This window comes from Oncorhynchus nerka, linkage group LG20 (assembly GCF_034236695.1).
Source record: "Oncorhynchus nerka isolate Pitt River linkage group LG20, Oner_Uvic_2.0, whole genome shotgun sequence".
NCBI classification, from domain to species: domain Eukaryota; kingdom Metazoa; phylum Chordata; class Actinopteri; order Salmoniformes; family Salmonidae; genus Oncorhynchus; species Oncorhynchus nerka.
The window spans coordinates 75,927,113-75,952,949 of NC_088415.1; the positions used below are offsets into that span (position 1 = coordinate 75,927,113).

The 25,837-nt window shown below is 41.8% G+C and overlaps 1 protein-coding gene across 6 annotated transcripts in view; it reads left to right on the forward strand.

The window, feature by feature from the left end:
• Positions 1-4,205: 4,205 nt before the first annotated feature.
• Positions 4,206-25,837, forward strand: part of LOC115103145 (partitioning defective 3 homolog) — a 254,743-nt gene continuing 233,111 nt past the window's right edge. For all 6 annotated transcript variants that reach the window (XM_029623850.2, XM_065005787.1, XM_029623854.2 and 3 more), the window contains exon 1: positions 4,206-4,609. In XM_029623850.2, the coding sequence (XP_029479710.2) occupies positions 4,490-4,609 (120 nt within the window). In that variant the 5' untranslated portion in view covers positions 4,206-4,489. The remainder of the gene's footprint in view (positions 4,610-25,837) is intronic.

Sequence of the window (25,837 nt, forward strand, 5' to 3'; positions counted from 1 at the left end):
AAAGCTGGGCCAATTGTACTCCCAATCACAGCCAGATGTGATATAGCCTGGATTTTGAACCAGGGACTGTACGACACCTCTTGCACTGAGATGCAGTGCCTTAGTTGCTGTGCCACTCTGGAGCCGAAACTTTATATTCGAGTTGTGCCTGATGGATATAACCCATTTAAGCATGGATATTGAGTGGGTATTCCTATTAGTTGGGAGCAATCATCCAATTAAGAAGAAGATGCCATGATGGCACAGATACTGTACCAACTCCAATTCACATACCGCCCCAAAAGATCCACAAATGGCACACTCTCTATTGCACTCCACACCGCCCTTTCCCATCTGGACAAAAGGAACACCTTCATTGACTACGGCTCAGTGTTCAACAGCATAGTGCCCTCCAAGCTCATCACTAAGTTAAGTGCCGTTGGAATGAACTCCTCCCTTTGCAACTGGATCCTTGACTTCCTGACGGGCCGCCCAAAGGTGGTGAGGGTAGGCTACAACATATTCGCCACGCTGACCCTCAACACGCAGGCCCCTCAGAGTTGCTTGCTTAGTCCCCTCCTGCCCTCCCTGTTCACCCATGACTGCGTTGCCGAGCACAACTCCAACATCATCATTAAGTTTGCCGTCAACACGACAGTGGTAGGCCTGATCACCGACGATGATGAGACAGCCTATAGGGAGGAGGTCAGAGAGCCAGGACAACAACCCCCTGTCAAAGTCAGCAAGTCAAAGGAGCTTATTGTGGACTGCAGGAAATGAGGGCCTAGCACGCCTCCATTCACATCGACTAGGCTGTAGTGGAGCCGGATGATAGCGTCAAGTTCCTCTGGGTCCACGTCCTTAAGGACCTATCATGGGCCAAACACACCAACACAGTCGTGAAGAGGGCATGACAACATCTCTTCCCTCCCTGGAGGCTTAAAGGTTTTGGCATGGGCCCTCAGATCCTCAAAAGGTTCTACAGCTGCACCATTGAGAGCATCTTGACTGGCTGATTCACCGCTTGGTATGGCAACTGCTTGGCATCTGACTGTAAGGCGCTACAGAGGGTAGTGCATACAGCCCAGTACATCACTGGAGCCGAGCTCCCTGCCATCCGGGACCTCTATACCAGGTAATGTCGGAGGAAAGCTCTAAAACTGTTCTCTCTGCTACTGCACGGCAAGTGTACCGGAGCGCCAAGTCCGGGACCAAAAGCCTCCTGAATAGCTTCTACCCCCAAGCCATATGACTGCTGAACAGTTAATCAAATGGCAACCCTGACAATTTGCATTGAACCCATGTATTGCACTGACTCTCTTGTATAGCCGAGGGACATATAATCCCTAATCTTACTACATTTACACACACTGTATATAGACTTTTCTATTGTGTTATTGACTGTACGTTTGTTTATCCCATGTGTAACTCTGTGTTGTTTGTGTCGCACTACTTTGCTTTATCTTGACCAGGTCGCAGTTGTAAATGAGAACTTGTTCTCAACTAGCCTACCTGGTTAAATAAAGGTGAAACCCCCCCCAATTTTTTTTTCTAAATACACACAAAACACACATGCATATTGACGCTACACACATTCACAAATAGAGACACTCTTTCACACTGCTGCTGCCTTGTTTACTATCTATCCTGATTACCTAGCCACTTTTATCCCTACCTACATGTACATATTATTCTGTAACCACCAGGGGGTGGTGTATTAGCATACCTCTTGTACTATCTGATCACATGAACACTTACAAAAAAAATGACTTCTACATGTTGTATAGGAATAAGGCTACATGATGAAATAAGTTATATTGATTGTGCATTGTTACACAATGAAAAACTAATAAAACATTACATTTATTGCATACACACAGACACACACACACACACACACAGATGCCTTAGTACAGAGGCCAGGATTCAGCACTTTTAGACTTCTCAGCTTGAAATGCCTCCACCTGTGGCATCAAATGTTTATCTTCTTGGTGGAGCAGTTGTCAAGAGGGCAGCCACCTATGTTTGCGAGATAGGATCCAATATTGAATACCAGAGTGGGCTGGTGAGGAAGGAAACAGTACTGTTATTAAGCAAGCTGTGGGCTATCTGTTACATTTGACTGCCCATAAAGATGTTCATTTGTGTCTGACTGTCAGTATTAAGCCTTAAATGGTGACATGATGAGTTGTGTTGCCCAGGGCCCTGGCTGGCTGAGTTATGGATGTATCTTAAATGGCACCCTATTCCTTATTTAGTGCACTACTTTTAACCAGGGTACCCAGCTCTGTTCAAAAGTAGTGCACTATATAGGGAATGTGGTGCATTCTGGGACACAGGCAGTGTTATGAGTTTGTTGTGATGGAGAAGCCAAGTTGCTATACAGCCCACCAGACCCTCTGGCACTGGGAGAGAATCCTGGGATGAGCCAGGCTGCTGTTTGAACATGCCAAGAGATGGCATATGCCTTCATATTGAGATGTCATCCCGAACTGATGAGAGAGAGTCCGTAACTGGAAAAACTTGCCCTGAACTTAGTGTGATAGAGGACATTCGTCAATGGCTTATGCTTCTTACAGGTCAAGTAAGCCAAGTGCAGTACGTAAACATTCCACAAGGTGTCGCCCAAAACTTGCATGTTGACATTGCAATAAAAACAGTAAAAACGGAACATTCAAGATGTGAAGAGTTCATTGACCCATTACAGTTATTACTACAATTCTGTCAGGCAAACATTATTGACTAAATGTATAACATCCCATTAAGAAATAAAGAAAAAAATATTTAAAGGTCATTTTAAAGCATTTGCACCAGCCGGCCTTGGTCAAGATCTTCTTTCAGGTGGTCAATGTTGATAAATATTTACAGAGGTGTAACCACAGTAACAGTATGCAAAAATATAAACATTTTAAGCATTCCCTTTGTATACACTTTATAAAGTGTGTACAGAGATAAACACATTACTGTTTGTACTGTAAGTCCATGAACCTGTGTTAGGAAAAGTCACAAGATATTGTGGAATAGCTTGGTTTTCTGCTTTAGCTCAGGCTTTTGGGGCACGAAGATATGCTCATCAATTCTGGGGCATAGCATGGTAGGGTTCAATTCGAATTGAAGGAAGTCAATTCAGAAAGTAAACTAAAATTACAATTAAATCATCTAAAAAGGGGCATTTATTTTCAGACTTCACAATAAACTGAAAAGTAGAAGCTAATTACTACAACGTTTTTACATTTTTTCAAATGTTAAATTCAAATCCACTTCCTGAATTGACTGCCTTCAATTCGAATTGAGCCCAACCCTGGGGCATAGGAAGATATAAAAAAGCATGTCAATTTAAGTCATATTGTAGTTAGAAGACAAATTGCCTTGTATTCAGTAACTCTTGGTTTTCTGCCTTAGAACATGTGACTCACCCATGAGCCCACACTTTTGGGACAGCATGGAGCACAGGCCCATATAAAAAGTTAATATGGGTTACATCCCAAATGGCAACCTAATCTCTTTATAGTGCACTACTTTTGACCAGGACCCTATGGCAAAAAGGTCCCATTTGGTACACAGTCATGGTGAGAGCAGGTTCCTCACAGCATACAGTCATGTTCTGTGGAACTGTAGCTATGTGCCAAGTCAAGGCAGCTGTTCCACAAGATTCACACATGGATTTGCTCTGGTTTTCATTGGGACTTGGTTTCAGTTTTAGGTTAGGACACTAGAACAAAGCACCAAAATAGCACCAGGCAGGTGGAGATCAAGGTTTTGTGGCCAGAACATGTCCTTGAGATTTTTGTTATGCAATAAAACAAAAATAACTATATTCCTAAGTGCTGGATATCTTTGTTTAAATTGTATTCATCAAAATAGGCCTACACGTGTTTATTGCGTTTGAATATATATTCAATATGCAGAACGCACATACACATGTATCAGAAATAAATAGTTGATAGAAGAGCAGATTGATCTCCTGGAGGGTTCCCGTGACATGTTTACTACTAAAGTAGGCCTAGTTTACAGTTTAAGGACTGGGAGTAGTGTGCCATTTGTAGGGAGGGACATGATTCAATAATATTGCATGTTAAAGAGGTTCCTTTGCAGGAAATATTTTTTTCATTACAAAATATTGTCAAGATCTCAGATATTTTTCGAAATCACCCAATTGTTCACGCACACATGGGTGTAATTGCTCGCGCGCGCCATATACCACCTTCGACAGTTCCAGTCTTGACCGGCGTGTGGAGGCCGTTCCCCAATCGAATCCTGATGGAGCTGTTGCTCCCTGCACTAGTCTGGGAACGTGGAAACAGAAGGAGAAGGACTAAACAGGTGGTCAGAAACACACAGCTAACAATGTCGTCCCTGGATAAAATGTGAAAGATATTTTGGTCTCATCTCTTTTTAAGGATACAAGATTCAATAACCAAATTTAATTCATGTTTCGGCTGACTTTCAAAGGGATAATTTATCATCGGTTTTCCTCCGAATCTGGGCAAGATCTATCGGATATTAAACTATGAAAGTGACTGTGTGTTTTGGAAGGACTAGGGTGGTGGTACCGTGCGGAGATGGAAATATCAAAATCCATATTCTCATCCAGCAAGCCGTCATGAGATACAAAAAAGCAATTGCAAAGGTAAGTCGCGTTTACTTTGTATAGCGTGTTTGTTTCCAATGTTCCATTCACAGCATTGGGTCTGGAAACAATGTTGCAATGCCTGGACTGGACGTGAGGCTCGCGCAAATATGGCGCAAATTTGTAAGAGATGAGCTAAAATGATCAAATGATTCAACATGCCGTTTTATCCTGCTGACTAAAACAAACAATACATGTTAGGCTGAGTTGATGATACATCACCATAGTTGGCAAAGTCCTGTGTAAATCCACGAAAACTTAATTTGGGATTTCACCCTTTCCCAACTGAAGTGCATGGAAAGATTGCACATAACGCTAACTTAAGTAGTTAACTAGGATATAATAATATAATATGCAAACCTATTTAGTTCTATAAGTAAAAGGATAATGATATCTACCAATCCGAGATTTGACTCCTTGGAAGCTGCTAGCTGGATGCTTACTAGTTAGCTGACTGTTTTATAGCTAGCTAGTTAGCATCAGCAAGCTGCAGGATGGCATTCTGTTTTTGAAATGGGGATACTGCCTAACTTAATTAAAATATGTTAGTTTTAAAAAGCGTAAAATTTCCTATCCATGTCATGCCGATTGTACCTTTTTTATTATTATTATGCTACCAAGACGTCTACTACATTTTCACTGGCACCCGAGTTTCTCTTGACTTTGTTACCCCTAGCTAATTAGCCTATTATGTTGTTGGCATAGCTAGCTAGCTAAGAAGCGGTAGCTAGCTTGCTAGCCGGGTCATTTCTGTTCCCAGGAAATATACTTATTTAGTGTAAAATGTAGATTCCAAAATGCTTTAAATATAAAACCATTTATCATTTTTACATTAAAAACAAAAATATGGACCTTGAAATGGAATTGTATGCATTTAACACTTAAAAAAAAAAATATTCTCCTCAGTGGATGTAGGCGTTTTATGCCATGTCCGCCGGTGTTATTCATCCACTTCCACGAGAAATATGAATACATTTAATGTCCCATGTCAGTCTCACACTCATAAATGTCCACTCTGTTAAGCTAAATTATTGAGAAAATTAACCAAATTTCAAAATGTTTGATAGAAGTTAAAATCCGATTTAAGTGTTCACCCTTATGCTAGCTCAATCTTGCACACTCACAGAGCTGTCTAATTTAGGCTCCAGATTTCCACCCTGTTAGGTTCCATCCTGTTAGGATTATGCAACTAACAGGTTGTGAAATGCACCTAAAAAAATAATTGCTTAGCTTGACCAATGTGTGTTTAAAAAAAAAGAACTCAATGATGCCCTTTTTTCTGATAGAAATACAATTTAAAATTATACCCAGCTAGGCTAGTATCAATCAAGGAAGTGGGCTTCAAACAAAGATTGTATCTCGAGAGTCTGTCTCACTTCTACTCACATCCTAAATTAAAATCAAACTTCTAGAATGATGCATGGTGGAACGTCAGAATGTTTCCCAACATGGTTTGTTTCCATTCTCTCAATTGTTTGAACTGGAAGTGGGGAAGAATCTTTCTTGAGCCACATGCTTCCTGAGAGCAATTTGCCCTTGAGGAAAGAGGGAAACGGCATGTGGCCTGCATTTTTAAGAGTCAACTGAGGACAGGAGAACCTTCATTGATATTTGGTTGAAGATAAACTTCCATGTCAGGATAAATGGTTCAGCTGACTATAATGATATTGTGCAATTTCTTAGCAGATGATGGTTGTACTGGCAAGCCTGGACAGCTGAGAACTAGATAACGGGTTACATTTGATTACTCACTTTTGGAGATGCCAAGTTGATACAGTAGCTGGTTATTTGATTCACTTCCACAGAATGCTAATTTCCCTCATACAGGAGACAAGCATAAACTGTTTTTGTATGTGGGTGCAGACCATATTGCAACCTATAAAGCTGCACTATGCAGAAATCGATCCTTCATTTCCTGGTTGCTAAAATTCTAATAATTTGCCTAATATCAGTTTGTGACAACGCAAGCACATATAGTGTAGCCATTGAACCATTTATACTGCTTTGAAATAGCTTTTCCATAACAAAACAATTGTATTTTCAGCAGTTTGAAGCTGGTGTACAAAACTGAAAGTAAAAGATACAAGAACAAAACTTAAGGAAGCATAAAAATCGGCACACACAGACCAGATCTACCGCTTCTTAGACCTGCTTTGAATGCAAATGACAGACTTGAAACTCACATTTCTGTGACATTGTTTGGGTCTCCCAAAAAGTTAATATGTAACTTAAAAAAATAAATACTTGTTTATATTTAAAGGTCATTGACAACAAACTTGATTACATTGGTATTAGATCTAGCCATGTATGTAGGATCCAGGAACATGAGGATTCTATAATGAAATCATGCATGGCACAGCGTTGTGTGGCGGAGCAGTCTCATTTGTTTCAATGTTAGTAACCCAGATGACATGGTGCAGTGAGTGCATGTCCTTTCAATAATTCAATGATGTCTGACAGTGAAGCGCTGGAGAAGAATGGGCCTATTTCTACCGTGAGGCTGTGACTGGGAGTCAGACTGGTGGAGCATATCTGGGGTACTTACACTTAGCCTTATCTATATCAATACAATCCTGCATATACTTTGAGTGTTTGGCTGTGTGCTGTCAGTATAGTTTACACTTTGGTGGAAGTTTTTCTTTGCCCTCCGATAGAAATTATGTGGTCATTGGTTTTTTCCAAGCTGACTTTCTAATGCAATTGGAATGTAACTGATGATAATTGTAACAGACTTCTATCATGGAAGAGAAGTGTGGAAATAGTGAATATTCTCAAGCTGGGTGAATTTGTCTTCTAAGCAGTAGTGGTGCATGGGTACAATCACTGGGGAAGCCAAGCCAGATAAACTAAGCCATATTGCCACCTGTCTTCTAAGCAGTAGTGGTGCATGGGTACAATCACTGGGGAAGCCAAGCCATATTGCCACCTGTCTTCTAAGCAGTAGTGGTGCATGGGTACAATCACTGGGGAAGCCAAGCCATATTGCCACCTGTCTTCTAAGCAGTAGTGGTGCATGGGTACAATCACTGGGAAGCCAAGCCATATTGCCACCTGTCTTCTAAGCAGTAGTGGTGCATGGGTACAATCACTGGGGAAGCCAAGCCATATTGCCACCTGTCTTCTAAGCAGTAGTGGTGCATGGGTACAATCACTGGGGAAGCCAAGCCAGATTGCCACCTGTCTTCTAAGCAGTAGTGGTGCATGGGTACAATCACTGGGGAAGCCAAGCCATATTGCCACCTGTCTTCTAAGCAGTAGTGGTGCATGGGTACAATCACTGGGGAAGCCAAGCCAGATTGCCACCTGTCTTCTAAGCAGTAGTGGTGCATGGGTACAATCACTGGGGAAGCCAAGCCAGATTGCCACCTGTCTTCTAAGCAGTAGTGGTGCATGGGTACAATCACTGGGGAAGCCAAGCCATATTGCCACCTGTGTTGTGATACTTGTTTGTTCTATAACCTGTAATGGCCAGTTTATACTTGGTCTGTCTGTATGCAATTAGAATGCGATGTGTCGCTGGTCAAAATGTTTCATTTATACTCCTGGGGAATGTCTAGATTGTCACTTCAACTGTCAGTTTCCTTGTCACACAGACATGGAAAAAAGTTTACGTCTCCATTGTCGTGGTTACCGGACTGCCGCAGCAACTAGACCAATGATGCAGGAGGTCTAAAATTCTCAGATAGAATGACCTACTTTTATTTGGTCACGCAGTGGCGTTAAGCTATTTTCTGTAAGCTCGACATTGCCTTGTAAATAATGATGTTGTGGGTTTATGTAACAGTTTTACTTTAGTCCGTCCCCTCGCCCCGACCCGGGCTCGAACCAGGAACCCTCTGCACACATCAACAACTGCCTCCCACGAAGCATCGTTACCCATCGCTCCACAAAAGCTTCGGCCCTTGCAGAGCAAGGGGAACAACTACTTCAGGTCTCAGAGCGAGTGACGTCACCGATTTAACGCTATTAGCGCGCACCACCGCTAGCCATTTCACATCGGTTACATTTATTTTCCTATAATATTTAATTAAAAAGGAGCCAATGTTTTAAGAGACGTTGTCAGGTATACAGTCGTGGCCAAAAGTTTTGAGAATGACACATTCATTTCCACAAAGTTTGCTACTTCAGTGTTGGCCAATATTTGCAGTGTTGGCCCTTCTTTTTTAAGACCTCTGCAATCCGCCCTGGCATGCTGTCAATTAACTTCTGGGCCACATCCTGACTGATGGCAGCCCATTCTTGCATAATCAATGTTTGGAATTTGTCAGAATTTGTGGGTTTTTGTTTGTCCACCCGCCTCTTGGGGATTGACCACAATTGGGATTAAGGTCTGGGGAGTTTCCTGGCCATGGACCCAAAATATTGATGTTTTGTTCCCCGAGCCACTTAGTTATCACTTTTGCCGTATGGCAGAGTGCTCCATCATGCTGGAAAAGGCATTGTTCATCACCAAACTGTTCCTGGATGGTTGGGTGAAGTTGCTCTCGGAGGATGTGTTGGTACCATTCTTTATTCATGTCTGTGTTAGGCCAAATTGTGAGTGAGCCAAACTCCCTTGGCTGAAAAGCAACCCCACACATGAATGGTCTCAGGATGCTTTACTGTTGGCATGACACAGGACTGATGATAGCGCTCACCTTGTCTTCTCCGGATAAACTTTTTTCCGGATGCCTCAAACAATCGAAAAGGGGATTCATCAGACAAAATGACTTTACACCAGTCCTCAGCAGTCCAATCCCTGTACCTACATTTTGCAGAATATCAGTCTGTCCCTGATGGGTTTTTTTCCTGGAGAGAAGTGGCCTCCAAAAGTCTTTGCCTCACTGTGCGTGCAGATGCACTCCCACCTGCCTGCTGCCATTCCTGAGCAAGCTCTGTACTGGTGGTGCCCCGATCCCGCAGCTGAATCAACTTTAGGAGACGGTCCCGGCGCTTGCTGGACTTTCTTGGGCACCCTGAAGCCTTCACAACAATTGAACCGCTCTCCTTGAAGTTCTTGATGATCCGATAAATGGTTGATTTAGGCGCAATCTTACTGGCAGCAATATCCTTGCCTGTGAAACCCTTTTTGTGCAAAGCAATGATAACGGCACGTGTTTCCTTACATGATTGACAGAGGAAGAACAATGATTCCAAACACCACCCTCTTTTTGAAGCTTCCAGTCTGTTATTCGAACTCAATCAGCATGACTGAGTGATCTCCAGCCGTGTCCTCGTCAACACTCACACCTGTGTTAACGAGAGAATCATGTCAGCTGGTCCTTTTGCAGTGGAATGCTTTTTGTGGATTCAGTTCATTTGCATGGCAAAGAGGGACTTTGCAATTAATTGCAATTCCTCTGATCATTCTTCATAACATTCTGGAGTATATCAAATTGCCAATTACCATCATACAAACCAAAATATTGTTAAGAAAATTGCTTTAATTTGCCTGACTCTCTAGGTTGACATTTACTGAATTAATTTTTAAACTGATGGGTTTATATGCCTTGCCATCGTGATATATAGGCCTAAGGCTGAGATAATAAGAAGTGGCAGAATAAATTCAACTACACCTTTCGTTTCATCACAAAAACGAAGGGGTGCTGTTTCGCTCGCTCGGATGCTTTTGCTGGTGAGATACATTCAGCCTCATGCGAAATAAAGGAACACTATGAAACTCGGAGAGAAAATAATTAAATGTATTGGTACATTTTTGGGGCAATGCCTGGCTTCCCCCATGAATACACGCCACTGCTTCTAGGTGGAAATTAAGCTCGAAATGAAACGCCTTATGTATGCATCGAGCTTTGATCTAAATACCCAGAGCTTCTTGTGAACTTCTCACCCACAACATAACTTTAAAACAAAGAAACCCACTAAAGTCATTTGCTAGGTATTGCTGCTCTCGTTGCTCCCCCACCCTGGCATTTAAAAAAATGAATTTTAGAGCAGAGTGATGTCAAGTGATGTGATGTCACAGCTCTTTGATCAAATAAAATGTTATTTGTCAAATGCATCGTACGTAATGGGTGTAGACTAACATCGAAATTCTTACTTGCGGGTCCTTTTCCAACTATGTAGAGTTAAAGATATAGTGACCCAAGGAATAAATAGAGTGAGTATGTGTCGATGTGCAGGGGTATGAGGTAGTTATGTGCTGTACATATTAGAGGTCGACCAATTAATCGGAATGGCCGATTAATTAGGGCCGATTTCAAGTTTTCACAACAATCGATTTGGCCGATATTTTTTATTTATTTAAATTTGTATTATTATTATTGTTTGTTTTTTTATATATATATTTTTACACTAGGCAATCCAGTTAAGAACACATTCTTGTTTTCAATGACGGCCTAGGAACTTGACTGCCTTGTTCAGGGGCAGAACGACAGATTTGACCTTGTCAGCTAGTCCAATGCTCTAACCACCTGCCTCTCATTGCACTCCATGAGAAGCCTGTCTGTTACGCGAATGCAGTAAGAAGCCAAATTAAGTTGTTAGCTAGCATTAAACTTATCTTATAAAAAACAATCAATAATAATCACTAGTTAACTCCACATGGTTGATGATATTACTAGTTTAACTAGTGATTATTATTGATTGTTTTTTATAAGATAAGTTTAATGCTAGCTAGCAACTTACCTTGAACAACCTTAATCAGTGTTGCTTCCTAAGTGGACAGTTTGATTTCACAGAAGTGTGATTGACTTGGAGTTACATTGTGTTGGTTAAGTGTTCCCTTTATTTTTTTGAGCTGTGTGTGTGTGTGTGTGTGTGTGTGTATGTGTAAATATATATATATAACACAAGACACCTGTGTTTTTCACGCCCATCTCAGTGAAGTATTCCATTGTGGCAGCTGTGGGCATGGCATACTCCAAGAAGAAGGGGAGTGTGGCACAATGCGTTCTCATTGTGTGTATATATAACACCAGACACCTGTCTTTTCCACACCCATCTTAGTGAACTAATCCATTGTGGCGGCTGTGGGCATGGCATACTCCAAGAAGTAGGGGAGTGTGGCACAATGCGTTCTCATTGTGTGTATATATAACACCAGACACCTGTCTTTTCCACACCCATCTTAGTGAACTAATCCATTGTGGCGGCTGTGGGCATGGCATACTCCAAGAAGTAGGGGAGTGTGGCACAATGCGTTCTCATTGTGTGTATATAGAACACCAGACACCTGTCTTTTCCACACCCATCTTAGTGAACTAATCCATTGTGGTGGCTGTGGGCATGGCATACTCCAAGAAGAAGGGGAGTGTGGCTAAGATGCACAGTGCACGTCTCTCTCCAGAATGCTCTTTCTCCCTCCAATTTGGGCACATTCTATGATCATAATTAATTGTGAATTGTTTGTTTGCTTGTTAGTCTATCAATTCCCCATTTACATATATAACCAGTAGTACATTTACCATTAATTCCAATTATTTCAAATCTACAATGTTTTTTGGTTGCTGTAATTTCCGTTAATGCAGTCTATTATTCCTGTCTTTACCGTTCTCATTGTCGGAGTGGACACATTGTTTGCAGGTCGCGCAAACTATGCTACACTTGTGGGAAACAAGTTTGTTTATTTAAAAAAGTAATTCCATTTACGAGTTTTGTTAATTTAGTAATTGTCTTTTGTTTGGACGCTCGTGTGAATTTTGAGTAAGGATACCTGATTACGCCTAGAAGTAGGCCTATAAGCTTTGGCTACTGGCCTGTGCACAAGTGTAGGCATATAAATGTGCCCATTTGGGGATCTGATAGTGTTTCTGATAGTCTTAACGCACCACCAGTAAAGAGCTGTGGAGCTTCTCAAAGTAAAGTTTTCTTCACCTCAAACAGCAAGCAAACTATTTTTTTTTTCATCCATTGAGAATGATAATAGTTACTCAATGTATTTGAAAAATATTTCAGTCTCTCTCCCTTTTGATAACCACTCAGCATGAAATTGAAAAATGTTATGCTCTTGAAATTGAAAAATGTAATCCTCTGGTCCAGTGGAACCTCATAAAATAGGCCTACCTGATTACTTCTTATTCCTTCTGCAAATAGCCAGCCTACAGCTGTCTGTCCTGAGTTCACTGGCACAGGGAAACTCTTGAGGGACCAGAATATCTTATACAATGTTTCAAGTTTGTTGTAGACTGGCCATACTTAGCCAATGTGATTTATAGGCTATTTATTTTTTTCATGATATTTTCTACCTGCAGGCTGCAATGTTTTTATTTGTTGGCATTATGTAGGCTATTTTCACAGTTGACATGGCAATAGAAGTTACTTTTTACTTTGATCATTTATTTGGATAGAATTTTGATTAAGTACATGACAACAATTTTGACATACGAAGACGTTATAAGTGTGCATATGAAAACCATAACTGTCACGCAGATCGGTAGTAAGATAAGTTCACATTCCACATGAAAGGTTGCTGACTCCTGTAGCCTATACCAGCAACTTCAGGAGAGTAAAAGCAGAATCTGCGAAAGACTGGAAGAGCGGAGGAGGATGGTCAGGGTAAGGATTTTTTTTCAGACTATTTTGCAATCTGGTGTCATTTTGTCTTATTTCAACAAACAGTGCGCTAAAAGCATCAGACAAGCTCAATGCATAAAGTTGATTTTATTAAAAGGGTGTCTATATATGGAAAAATACACGTTTAAAAGACAACTTTTAAAAAGACACATTTCTGTTTAAAAAGGTTGCTGGTTTAAATCCCTGAGCAGACTAGGTTAAAAAAGAAATTGTCAATGTGCCCTTGAGCAAGGCACTTAATAATAATTGCTCTTGATAAGAGCATCTGCTAAATGACTAAAATGGAAATGTTAGTATTCCATCTGAACACCACGTTTGAGGATCTTGTTCAAGAAAAGCATGTAGGCCTAAAGTGGTCTTCTCAATGGCATTCTGTCAACATTCTCTTTTAGGGAAAGCATTTGAAATGATTTCAGTATTCGAATAATATGATATTCGTTCCCAATATCCAGATAAGGTACAGGAAAAGTGCTCTGACCATATTCATCTGAGTGATTGCTGGTGTTAGTTGCTGACAATTCTGGTTACTTAAGTTCAGAGAGAAAAGGATGGATTAAGGACCCTGAGGAAAACAACTTGGAATGTTTTGTGATAACATACATAGGCCTACTTGGTATTTACAATGGTGATCTCAATTCTGATTTATTTTTAGTTAAACTGATGACAGCGTAATTATTTCAATCACCAAAAGTGATGGTCTTGCCCAGGTATATTTAATTTTATTTCATTACACAAATTACTATTTTGATTAATGTGAAACTGCCTTTGATCTGATCTGCAATGCCTCAGGATGGGCATGTGAGAAGAAAGTGTTGATGCTATGGTCATTAGTATGGTGCAGTGCATCACACGTGCGAGCTACTGCTCAGCACACTTTTAAACGTTCTTGTGAGCAGTCTATGCGGTCATTCCAATCACCACTCAAACAAGACTTTCCAAGGAAATGGCTCAGTTATGGACTTGTCCATTTTCTTGTTATGTTCGAAAGGACTATCTGAATACAATAGACACAATGGTCTTTACTTCCTACAGTACACGCAGAATGTAATCATAGAATGAGTCCATAGAATGTTGCTAGCCTTGGTACCAGTCTGTTTGTTATCATGCTATTTGCCATGCCAAACAAACATGCAAGGAGTGGCATGATAGCACGAACACTGGTAACCAGGCTATAATATTGCACCCTTTGCTGCTGAACAGTGTTTGATCCTGTCACAGGGCTGTGTGAGAGAGTGGTTTGGCTTTGCTCCAATGCTGGATTAAAAGCTAATTTGATCATGTGTGATGATCCCTGGGCAATGATTGGGACCCTGGCTGAGTCCCAAATGGCACCACATTCACTATCTAGTGCACTGCTTTTGACCAGAGCCCTTTTGGGTTTTTGCACCCATACTGATTTACACCGTTTCCCAGCTGCATGTAACGGCCTTGCATAAGCTGTCAGATTTGATTTTCCAGCATTGACATCTTAATGAAGGGGATACCTAGTCAGTTGCACAACTGAATGCATTCAACAGAAATGTGTCTTGCAGCTTTAACCCAACCCCTCTGAATCAGAGAGGTGTGGGGGCCTCCCTTAATTGACACCCATGTCATCAGTGCCCGAGAGCAGTTGTTGGGAGTTGACTACCTTGAATAAATGTGTTCTGGTGCAGCCAAAATCATAAAACATCTGTAGTGCTGAGCTAGGATCATGTTTCCATTCTTATTCATTATGATTTAAAATGCAAAACTCATCCTAGATCAGCACACTGAGACTATTTATGATTACAGGCCCTGATTTTAAGTCATTTCTAAATGCATGTTACAGGAAGTGACACAGTAGTAGGGATAAGTAGCTCTACTCCAGGGGATGGCATCTCTAAGGGCAGCACTAGTGGCCTCTTGGAACAGAGTTAACGGGAAGTTAAATCATAACACTTCATGACATGGAGTGCTTAAGTGGTTTATAGAGTGCTATGCAAACCGATTACTTGCACCCTGGCAAAGATCCAGTCAGCTGAGTGTTGCCTACATCTACTGTATTTCACTATATATTGATGCATGGACAGGTTTGGGTTTTTACTTGGCCTTGTATAGCAGTATTTCAGTGTTTGTTAAATGTTATGCCACTCCGCCGCGTGTAATGTCAGTTTAAAAAATAATTGTTTACTCCGTTTGCTGCTTGTCCTCTCTCTCCTTCCACACAGCCCCGCCCACGGTCACTCAGAGAGCAGTTTTTGGGCTCTACCACGAGTCACAACCACTTGGAGTCTGCATGGTCAATGTTGCAGATGCAACAAGATGTTGGTGACAACTATGCTGTTTCTTTATAGAAATCTTGTGGATTTATATTAATAACACTATCTTACTGTCTGTGTAGCCGGTGCTATACTGCACCGCTGTAACTCTGCGTTGTGTGTGGTTGATTGAGACTATAGACGTGGACTTTGGAGATCAGGTAGTTTTAATCAAGCAGAACTCACTTTCTGCATCCTGCATCTGCATCCAAAAGGAAACAAAACATTTGTAGAGCACATATGTTCTGAGAATCGTCGCCTCTTTCTCTCTCAGTGCATCAAAAACGATTTTCTAATACCAAAATGAATACACTTTCTCCTTATAATACATAACATATTTTACATGGATAAAACCACATACCTGCATCCAAAAGGAAACAAAACATTTGTACAGCACATATGTTCTGAGAATCGTCACCTCTTTCTACAACAGATGCACAATAGGAGGGACTGGGATCATTCGAGGAGCTAGCCATCGTTCACACATACAATAGCCTGCTAATACCTTAGCTAGCTATTAACCGCATGTTGAATTCAGAATGTTGATATCATCCTAAAAAGTACAATTACAAGTGCATCTTAACAATACCACCATCTTATGAGTAACTTCTAAATATACATCATTATTCATGAACAAAACACTGTGTGTATGACTTTGTACTTAAAAGAATCAAACTTTTCTGAAGACAGAAAAAACGTGCCTACCTCTCTGTGCATCAAAATGATTTGAGCACGAGCACGCAGGGCAAAACGTAAGTACACACTCCCCTTCTCCCAGGATGCAGGCATGCATAACACCAACACAACATATTAATATATGAACCTGGTGAAATTCACATAGTACTTTAACAACTGTTACATCTGCAAACATTTAGCATGTTGTGGCTAAAATAAATTGTGTTAGCCACTAATGCTAATCACGAGTTAGCTGGCAAGCTAGCTAGGTAAATGTTCTTAGTCAGAGAAAACTTCGCTAGCTAATACAGCCTGATACCAGTGCTGCTGTAAGCCTAGATCAGAATGAGGTTTTTTGTGTGTGTGCAATGGCATATTCTAAATCATAAAGGAATAGGTGATGCATGAATATTTGAACTACTTCAAGGCCGCGTTTCAAACTCAAAGCAGACAGCCTCCTAAACACTCACACCTTGAATTACGTTTTATATCGTCACATCCAGGTGTACCTTAAATGCCCCTTGCCCAAGCGAAGGGGAATGATGATCGATCGGAGGGGCGATGTCCTTGGTGGAAATCTTGCAGTTGAGCTTAAAACAACCAACCTAAAGCTATTAATGTACCTAGTAAGCTAACATATCTAGCACTCCTGTCAGGTAGCTAGCTAGTTTTATAGTTTACACGTTTTTATTCCAATACATTTCCGGAATCTCCAAAATATGTTTATCTAGGTAAGTTTTATTGGCTCCTCACTAAAACACTAAGACAATTTTCCAATGGTAAAATATATGTATTTTGTTAGCAAGCTAGCTTTTTTTCTGACATGCTGAAAATGCAGCCTTGTTGATTCAATTTGACACTTCGCGGCCACCAGAGTTTGACATGACTACAGTTTGCATTGAATTGTGGGTCATATCAACCTCGTAAGTTACCAAAGGTGTTCACTCGCTCCCTCATGCTAAATCGAGGGTCGATGGGGCAACGTTAGTAAATTTGACCTCCACTTAAGATGGCAATCAAACTGCATCCGGTTTCGACAGGGACCCCCCTTTTGAACTTTTATTAAAAAACCTAAAATATCGTCAAATGTGTAAAATTTTGTGAAATTATAGTTAGACCATATTGCTCAGAACTAGCAACATCCATGGCCGCCTTATGTGAATCAAGCCAAGTTGCATAGCTACATATGGTCCATGCTCCCATGAGAAAACAGGCAAATGAGTGATATCTTTTCATGTGTGCCTATGTCTAGCTGACAGGACACCAGAGGTGGCCGGTGGCACATTTAAAATTGGATCTTTGGCTCATGGTAATGGCTGGAAGAGAATAAATGGGATACTTTTCCCATTTTCCAAGAGTTCGATACCGTTGCATTCATTACATTCCAGCTGTTACTATGAGCCTTCCTCCCTTCACTAGCCACCACTACGGGACACAACACTTTACGAGGCTTTGATGAGGTCTGGATGGGATATAGGCCTAGTTTTTGGTTTTGAAGTCTCATTTTTGCATCTGCTGAGAAGCTCTAGCTTTAGGTCTTCTTCCATAAACTGAGGAAGCGCCTGCATATAAACTGGTCATGACGGGGTGAGGCAGCTTTTAATATATTTTTTAAAGCTTTTATGATATCCGCTCCCTGCTTTGCTCTGAGTTTATTGCATGTCTTTGTCCACCTTTGTCAGCCTGCAGAACTTTCTTATACGTGGTTGGGTGCACAGCCTCAGATGCTCTGAGATTATTTATAAATAAGGTTCTTCGGTTGCCTCCACAGAAGTGTGTTTGTGGTAAGTCATGGGCGTGTTCCTGAAGCTGGTGGTCTGTTTGGCCTAACCCTGGCAAGCAGAATATGGCCATTGAAGAAACTCCAAAATTTGGCTTCCCTGCAGGGTTATTTGGTCTCCTTGAAGCATAAGCAGTGGTGTTTTTTCTAGTGTTCTTATTTCTTTATCAATATCTAGGACTGGCCATTGGTGTTGGAGCCAGTCTCCTTGCTGACAGAAGTCTCCATTTTGAGGTTATAAGAAATGTAACCTTAGTTTGAGTTTGTTAATAGAGGATCATTGTGGTTTATGCCTCATGAATATTCAAATTGTTCTGGAACAGTTATTTATTCTGAGGTAGCCACATATAACTGGATAGCAGCAGCATACAGGTTGTGTCCCAAATGGCACCCTATACCCATTAGGCTCTGGTTAAAAGTAGTGCACTATGTAGGGAACAGGGTGCCATTTGGGATTAACAGTTTTTCCATAATTCACCAGAAACTTGGTTAAATATCGTATCAATGAGACCATTCTTATGAACAATGCACACGGTTGGACTCTACTTGTATCTGTGGTAACATTGAGCCAGTTTACTCTAATTAAACCAGGTGTCAATTTGGCTTGTTGCAGCATAGGACCCTCATGAACATGTATGTTGAAGACCACATTTGAAACGAGCCTCTGATCTTTGTGTGTAATCCTCCATAATGTTAGAAGGCTGCGCCACACTAAGAGTACTATGCAGGCTCATTTTAATGATCAAATAAATTGAATCAAATTTGATCTGTTTCATTCTCCATCTCTGGTTTTGTTCCCCAGCTCCATGACTGTGTTCCAATGGCACCCTATTCCCTATATATTGCACTTCTTTTGACTACCGTCCTATGGGCCCTGGTCAAAAGTAGTACAATATGTATAGGGAATAGGATGGCATTTGGGATGGAACCCATCTTTGGTTTTTGTTTCCCCAGCTCCATAAATGTGTTCTTGTCCTCAGAAGCACGTTTCTGTGGGGAGGCTGGCCTGTTCAGAGCTCTCCATAACTGAACACTTTGAAATGTCAAGGCATGTGTGTGGAACACTGAGCACAGGGAGAGGATTGTTTCAGAGGAATGTCTGGCCATTAAATAAACATCTTTCCGTGGCTCAGATGTACTGTACGAACGACTCCACTCTGCAAAAATGCATCGACTCATGATATTTAACGGTTTCATTTCAAGACCCTTTGCACAGACATCACGTCTTTTTACTTCTTGCACAGACATCTTTATTCTTGCACCATTCAGGCTGGTGCCGTTTGTTTGAGCAATGCTAGGCTACCATCAACATTCCACAACCAGTTAAGTGTGGTCTGTGTTGTGTGAAATGTGGTGCTTTAGTGATACAATAAGAAACCAGTGCTAGAGCTAGCCTGTAGGTCCTACCACTACCAAAAAGCTTAAACCAGCACGGTCTTAAATCTACTTTCTTTGCAAAGTAATTTTCATGAGTAATAAATAATTATGCCCTTTGAAATTGATGTCACTGCTCAGGCTGATGAGACCATGGCTGCGTCCCAAATGGCACCCTATTCCCTATATGCAAGACAAGAACCTTATGGATCCTGGTTAAAATTATTGCACTGAATAGGGTGCCATTTGGGACGTGCACAATATTTATCTGCTATATATAGCAGGAGATCCTTTTTTTTATATAAAGAGAGCTCCTCTGACAGATAATTGATTATTAGCCTATTAAAGGGAATAGGGTGCTATTTGAGATGCAGACATGTAGATTTGAGATTCGATACCCTGGTGACTGCACCTCTAAGTTTGAGTTAAGACTGCAGTAAAGCATAGCCTAAGCCAGACATCTGTACAAAATCACAAGTGCATGTTGATATCTGCAGAATGGTTTTCAGTGACTGGTTGTTAAGTATTAAATCTGATGTCAGGCTCTCTGAGCTAGTGAGTGCAGAACAGGGCATATTCACAAAGCGTCTAGGATCTGGTCCACCCTTATCCATATAATCTCATTCCTTATGATTTAAAAGGTAAAACAGACCCTAAATCAGCCCTCCTGCTGTGAGATGCTTGACATAGAGCCTTGATGTCCTCACCAGTGAGTGTACCACAGAACAGAGCTCTAGTACTGGTTGGTCTCAGATGGGAAATGCTATGTATAGCATATATTCAAATCAAAGTTTATTGGCTCAATACACGTGTTTAGTACATGTTATTGCGGGTGTAGCGAAAAGCTGCTCCCTTACTGTTTGACCATGAGATGGTGCAATGGCACATTTCCAATGAGTATTTACCTCAGTGTTTTACCCGACGTCTCAGATGTTTCTGTTTCCATCTACTCAGGCCGGCACCAGTGTTTCACTGGGCCATGGCTCCGGCAGACCTGCTCTAACTTGGAGCCAAGGCAAGACCCTGGGTAGTTTTCAGCTTGCATTTACAAAACAATGACTAACTGTGAATTGTAACACGTGCTCATAAAACAGTCTTGAATGATGCAGAGGTTGTTGATTTTGCTCACCACAAGTCTGTCCATCCAGAATCACAACAACACACGTCCTTCTGCCCCATTGAAGTGCATGCATTGTTTTCGTGAAGTTGTCAGAAGGGACAAAACCAGTATATATATATATATATATATATGATAAAAAAAATTCTCTCAAGGCAAAAATGAATGAAAACCTGTTATATATATATATATATATATATATATATATATATATATATTGTGCACTGTAGCTTGGAAAATAAAGTGACTCTGGATGACAGCATAATGTTTGTTTCCAACATTAGGGCGGTTTTCCTAAAAAAGTTACGTTTTTGTTTCCTTGCCATGATACTAAGGAGTATTGCAATACTACTATTGTCTTGGCTCTAGTTGTCAGCCAACCAGTCTATACTTAACCACACTAACGTTCGTTGTAGGTGAGTTCTGAGCAAAGGAGAGACTGAGTCTAGACACTAGAATGTTCTGTTAAAAGGCATGCTAGTATATTTTCATACAAATCTCCAATGGACAGTTTCACATGTGGCCACCTACGTCACTGATGGTCATAAAAGTTGCCATATAATAAATATATTATCTTTATAAATATTGTTTGTATTCGGAACTGACTGTCAAGTTCGCCAGTCATGAATATTTTGACCACCTGCCCCCTGGAAGGTCTGTGCATGGCCCTGAGCATGGGACAAATTGAGCTCTCTGTATTAGCAATCCCATTGAGTGCTGTTGAGTCCGTGCTGAGGAAATGCTCTATCGCAGCTGGGGAATCAAAGCTGTGCCCCTTAGCTACCAGCCCTGGCCTGTGTTAACCCAGCCTCTGACTCCTGCCTGCCTCTCCTCTCTTCCTGACAAGATAATGACTGGTTAATAGGAGCTGTTTAACCTTGTGTGGGTGGAAGGAGGACTGTCAAACAAGAAACAGAGGAAAATGCTTGTTTGGAGCAAGAGTTTTTTTTGAGAATATTAATAGTTTAGTTGAAGTCTAAGCTGCAGTAGCGATTTAGTTTCAATCAAATAAAACTATCTTACTGTGCTTTTTTATAATAGAGGCATGTTGAGTGCAATGCAAAGTGAAATGTGGGAAGGACATTGGAGTTGTCGTTGTGTTAAGAGGAACATATTTAGCAGTGTAGAGGTGTCACCAGTCCAGACGGGGAAATTATTCTTAGTCTGTCCTTGAAGCTCCTACAGATCCTTGTCCTAAATTATTTATACAAATAAAATCTACATGTATGGGTTGCGTACACAGATTTGCAGGTGTTATAGCCGATGCAGCTAAATGCTTAATGTTACTAGCTCCAGCAGTGCAGGAGGTACATGTATGACAATGTCACCTCCATCATTCAGCCAGGGCTATTGGTGCCCTCTGAAACTCTGCATCTATAATGAGACCCGCATAGATGTTTTATTGCACCTCTAAATTCAACACACTCACTATTACATACATGCACACTGTAATAGTCTACCTTCAGTGTATTTCACAGCCTGTTCAATAGTCTCTGTACTACAATCTCTCAAAACACCATGCTTGTTGTAACAATATTCATAGCATGTAAATACTGTCTTGGCCACCAAAAAGAACAAGGCACCAGAGCACAGTGCTGGGGTTTGACATCTGGTTTGTCTTTCTGTAAACGCCTTCTAGAAAGCCCCGTAGCTACCGCTGTAGTCGTGAACCCATTAGCATCTCTTGACTAAATAATTCCTATATTGTCTAATTCTGCCATGTGTTCACTCTGTTCAGTAACAGAGTCTTCTTAGAAAATAGAAAGGCCCTTATTTATATACAGTAGTTCTATTAATTAGTCTGGTCAATTTGAAATGGAAATCCTGACTAAGAACTGTGATGTTAAAAGTGAGATGACGTGTTTGGTTGGAGTTGGACAGCCCAGTTATCAACATTTTACAGATGTCCTCCGAGGCTGTTTGACAGGCTTTGTATTGCGATGTTGTAGTAAGAACACTGTCTTTTTCTACCCAGGCTGCCTTTACAGGGATGGGAAAATGGCACATTCATGCCAGTGACTGCAAGACCTAGCTGTCTTACTACAGCTGGCATTAAATACACCCCACATACAGGCCCAGTGTTATTTTTTTGCTCCCGCTATTTTTATTTTTGGTGAGGATTACGCGACCTCAAGAAAAAAACTGCCACTTTGTCAAATTTGACATGGTGCTTGCCTACGGAGCTGTGAGGGGAACGGCACCTCAGTACCTCCAGGCTCTGATCAGGCCCTACACCCAAACAAGGGCACTGCGTTCATCCACCTCTGGCCTGCTCGCCTCCCTACCACTGAGGAAGTACAGTTCCCGCTCAGCCCAGTCAAAACTGTTCGCTGCTCTGGCCCCCCAATGGTGGAACAAACTCCCTCACGACGCCAGGACAGCGGAGTCAATCACCACCTTCCGGAGACACCTGAAACCCCACCTCTTTAAGGAATACCTAGGATAGGATAAAGTAATCCTTCTCACCCCCCTTAAAAGACCTAGATGCACTATTGTAAAGTGGCTGTTCCACTGGATGTCATAAGGTGAAAGCACCAATTTGTAAGTCGCTCTGGATAAGAGCGTCTGCTAAATGACTTAAATGTAAATGTATAGCCTAGTACATTGTCAACATCTCTAGTTGTGGCCTTGATTTCCATGTATGCGTATGATTATATAAAGGTTTGGCCTCAGATATGAGCAGCCTCTTTTTAGTTCCATGCCAGTTTTCCATATGGTTTTTATGATACATTTCAAGGTGAAATTGTAGGTGACATCACCAAATGAAACTTTGGCAACAGTAGGCCTATGTCTTTTTTGGTCATGAGAAAAATATCCTTCTACCTCTGGTTATTTTCAAACCCAACTACAGTTTGGTATTGGACCTGACAGTGTGGGAGACATAAAGAAGACTGGTCTGTGTAGCTAACATCCTCTGCTGACTGGGGGCAGTATCACTCATGAATGTTAATCATCATTCTCAATCTCCCCCCTCTTCTTCCTGCACTACTCCATTTCCCCCCTCTCTTCTTCCTGCACTACTCCATCTCCCCCCTCTCTTCTTCCTGCACTACTCCATCTCCCCCCTCTCTTCTTCCTGCACTACTCCATCTCCCCCCTCTTCTTCCTGCACTACTCCATTTCCCCCATCTCTTCTTCCTGCACTACTCCATTTCCCTCCTCTTCTTCCTGCACTACTCCATCTCCTCTTCTCTTCTTCCTGCACTATTCCATTTCCCCCATCTCTTCTTCCTGCACTACTCCATCTCCCCCCTCTCTTCTTCCTGCACTACTCCATCTCCTCCTCTCTTCTTCCTGCACTACTCCATTTCCCCCATCTCTTCTTCCTGCAGTACTCCATCTCCCCCTCTCTTCTTCCTGCACTACTCCATCTCCCCCTCTCTTCTTCCTACACTACTCCATCTCCCCCTATCTTCTTCCTGCACTACTCCATCTCCCCTATCTTCTTCCTGCACTACTCCATCTCCCCCTCTTTCTTCCTACACTACTCCATCTCCCCTCTCTTCTTCCTACACTACTTTCCCCCCTTTTCCCTACATTTCCCCCTCTCTTCTTCCTACACTACTCCATTTCCCCCTCTCTTCTTCCTACACTACTCCATTTCCCCCTCTCTTCTTCCTACACTACTCCATTTCCCCCTCTCTTCTTCCTACACTACTCCATTTCCCCCTCTCTTCTTCCTACACTACTCCATTTCCCCCTCTCTTCTTCCTACACTACTCCATCTCCCCCTCTTCTTCATGCATTACTCCATCTCCCCCTCTTCTTCATGCATTACTCCATCTCCCCCTCTTTCTTCATGCACTACTCCATCTCCCCCTCTTCTTCATGCACTACTCCATCTCCCCCTCTTCTTCATGCACTACTCCATCTCCCCCTCTTCTTCATGCACTACTCCATCTCCCCCTCTTCTTCATGCACTACTCCATCTCCCCCTCTTCTTCATGCACTACTCCATCTCCCCCTCTTCTTCATGCACTACTCCATCTCCCCCTCTTCTTCATGCACTACTCCATCTCCCCCTCTTCTTCATGCACTACTCCATCTCCCCCTCTTCTTCATGCCCTCTTCCCCCTCTTTCATGCACTACTCCATCTCCCCCTCTTCTTCATGCACTACTCCATCTCCCCCTCTTCTTCATGCACTACTCCATCTCCCCCTCTTCTTCATGCACTACTCCATCTCCCCCTCTTCTTCATGCACTACTCCATCTCCCCCTCTTCTTCATGCACTACTCCATCTCCCCCTCTTCTTCATGCACTACTCCATCTCCCCCTCTTCTTCTTCATGCACTACTCCATCTCCCCCTCTTCTTCATGCACTACTCCATCTCCCCCCTCTTCTTCATGCACTACTCCATCTCCCCCTCTCTTCTTCATGCACTACTCCATCTCCCCCTCTCTTCTTCATGCACTACTCCATCTCCCCCTCTTCTTCATGCACTACTCCATCTCCCCTCTCTTCTTCATGCACTCTTCTTCCATCTCCCTCCCCTCTTCTTCATGCACTACTCCATCTCCCCCTCTTCTTCATTCATGCACTACTCCATCTCCCCCTCTTCTTCATGCACTACTCCATCTCCCCCTCTTCTTCATGCACTACTCCATCTCCCCTCTCTTCTTCATGCACTACTCCATCTCCCCCTCTTCTTCATGCACTACTCCATCTCCCCCTCTTCTTCATGCACTACTCCATCTCCCCCTCTTCTTCATGCACTACTCCATCTCCCCCTCTCTTCTTCTTGCACTACTCCATCTCCCCCTCTCTTCTTCTTGCACTACTCCATCTCCAGCCCTCTCAAACTGAACCTCTGAAAGAACACACTGCAAGTGTTCATAGTAAACAAGTGTTCTCTACAACTCATCTCCGCAAAAAGATGTTCTGAAGGTCTGTGTTCCTTAGAGATCAACAATGCCTCCTTTTTATGACTTATGCTGAGATATTTGATTTGCACTGAAATAAGCAGATTCATTTATCCGTCAATGTTAATTGCAGCTCCATGTAGCTTTAGGCTCCCTCCACTTAATGCGAGTAAGAGAACCATTACTCTCCATAGTGGTCACTTTGGCTACATCCCAAATAGCACCCTATTCCCCACATAAGGAATAGGGTGCCATTTGGGATTCAGACTTAGGTTTTGCTCTAATTAGGTGTGGCTGAGAATTTCACTTTTCTAAAACTGGTGTGGAAAATATATTTCACAGCAGTTTAGATGGTACTGTGATTCTTTATACTAGCTTGCTAAAATTCTAATAGTTTGCCTAATTTCAGTTTGACAAAACAAGCATCTTTGAAGGATTGTCTTAACGGCATAGGATGACTCTTGATGTTTCCCTTTTAAACTACTGGGTATAGGTTTAGAGATGTGCAATAGGTTTTCTTTCATGTACTCTGGTGATGTGGTCCCTGACCTCATTTTTGAGACTGTCCTCTTGGCTGCATTGCGTGCCATTTTTTTATGCTATCTGAGAGACTCAAACACTGTAACAAAA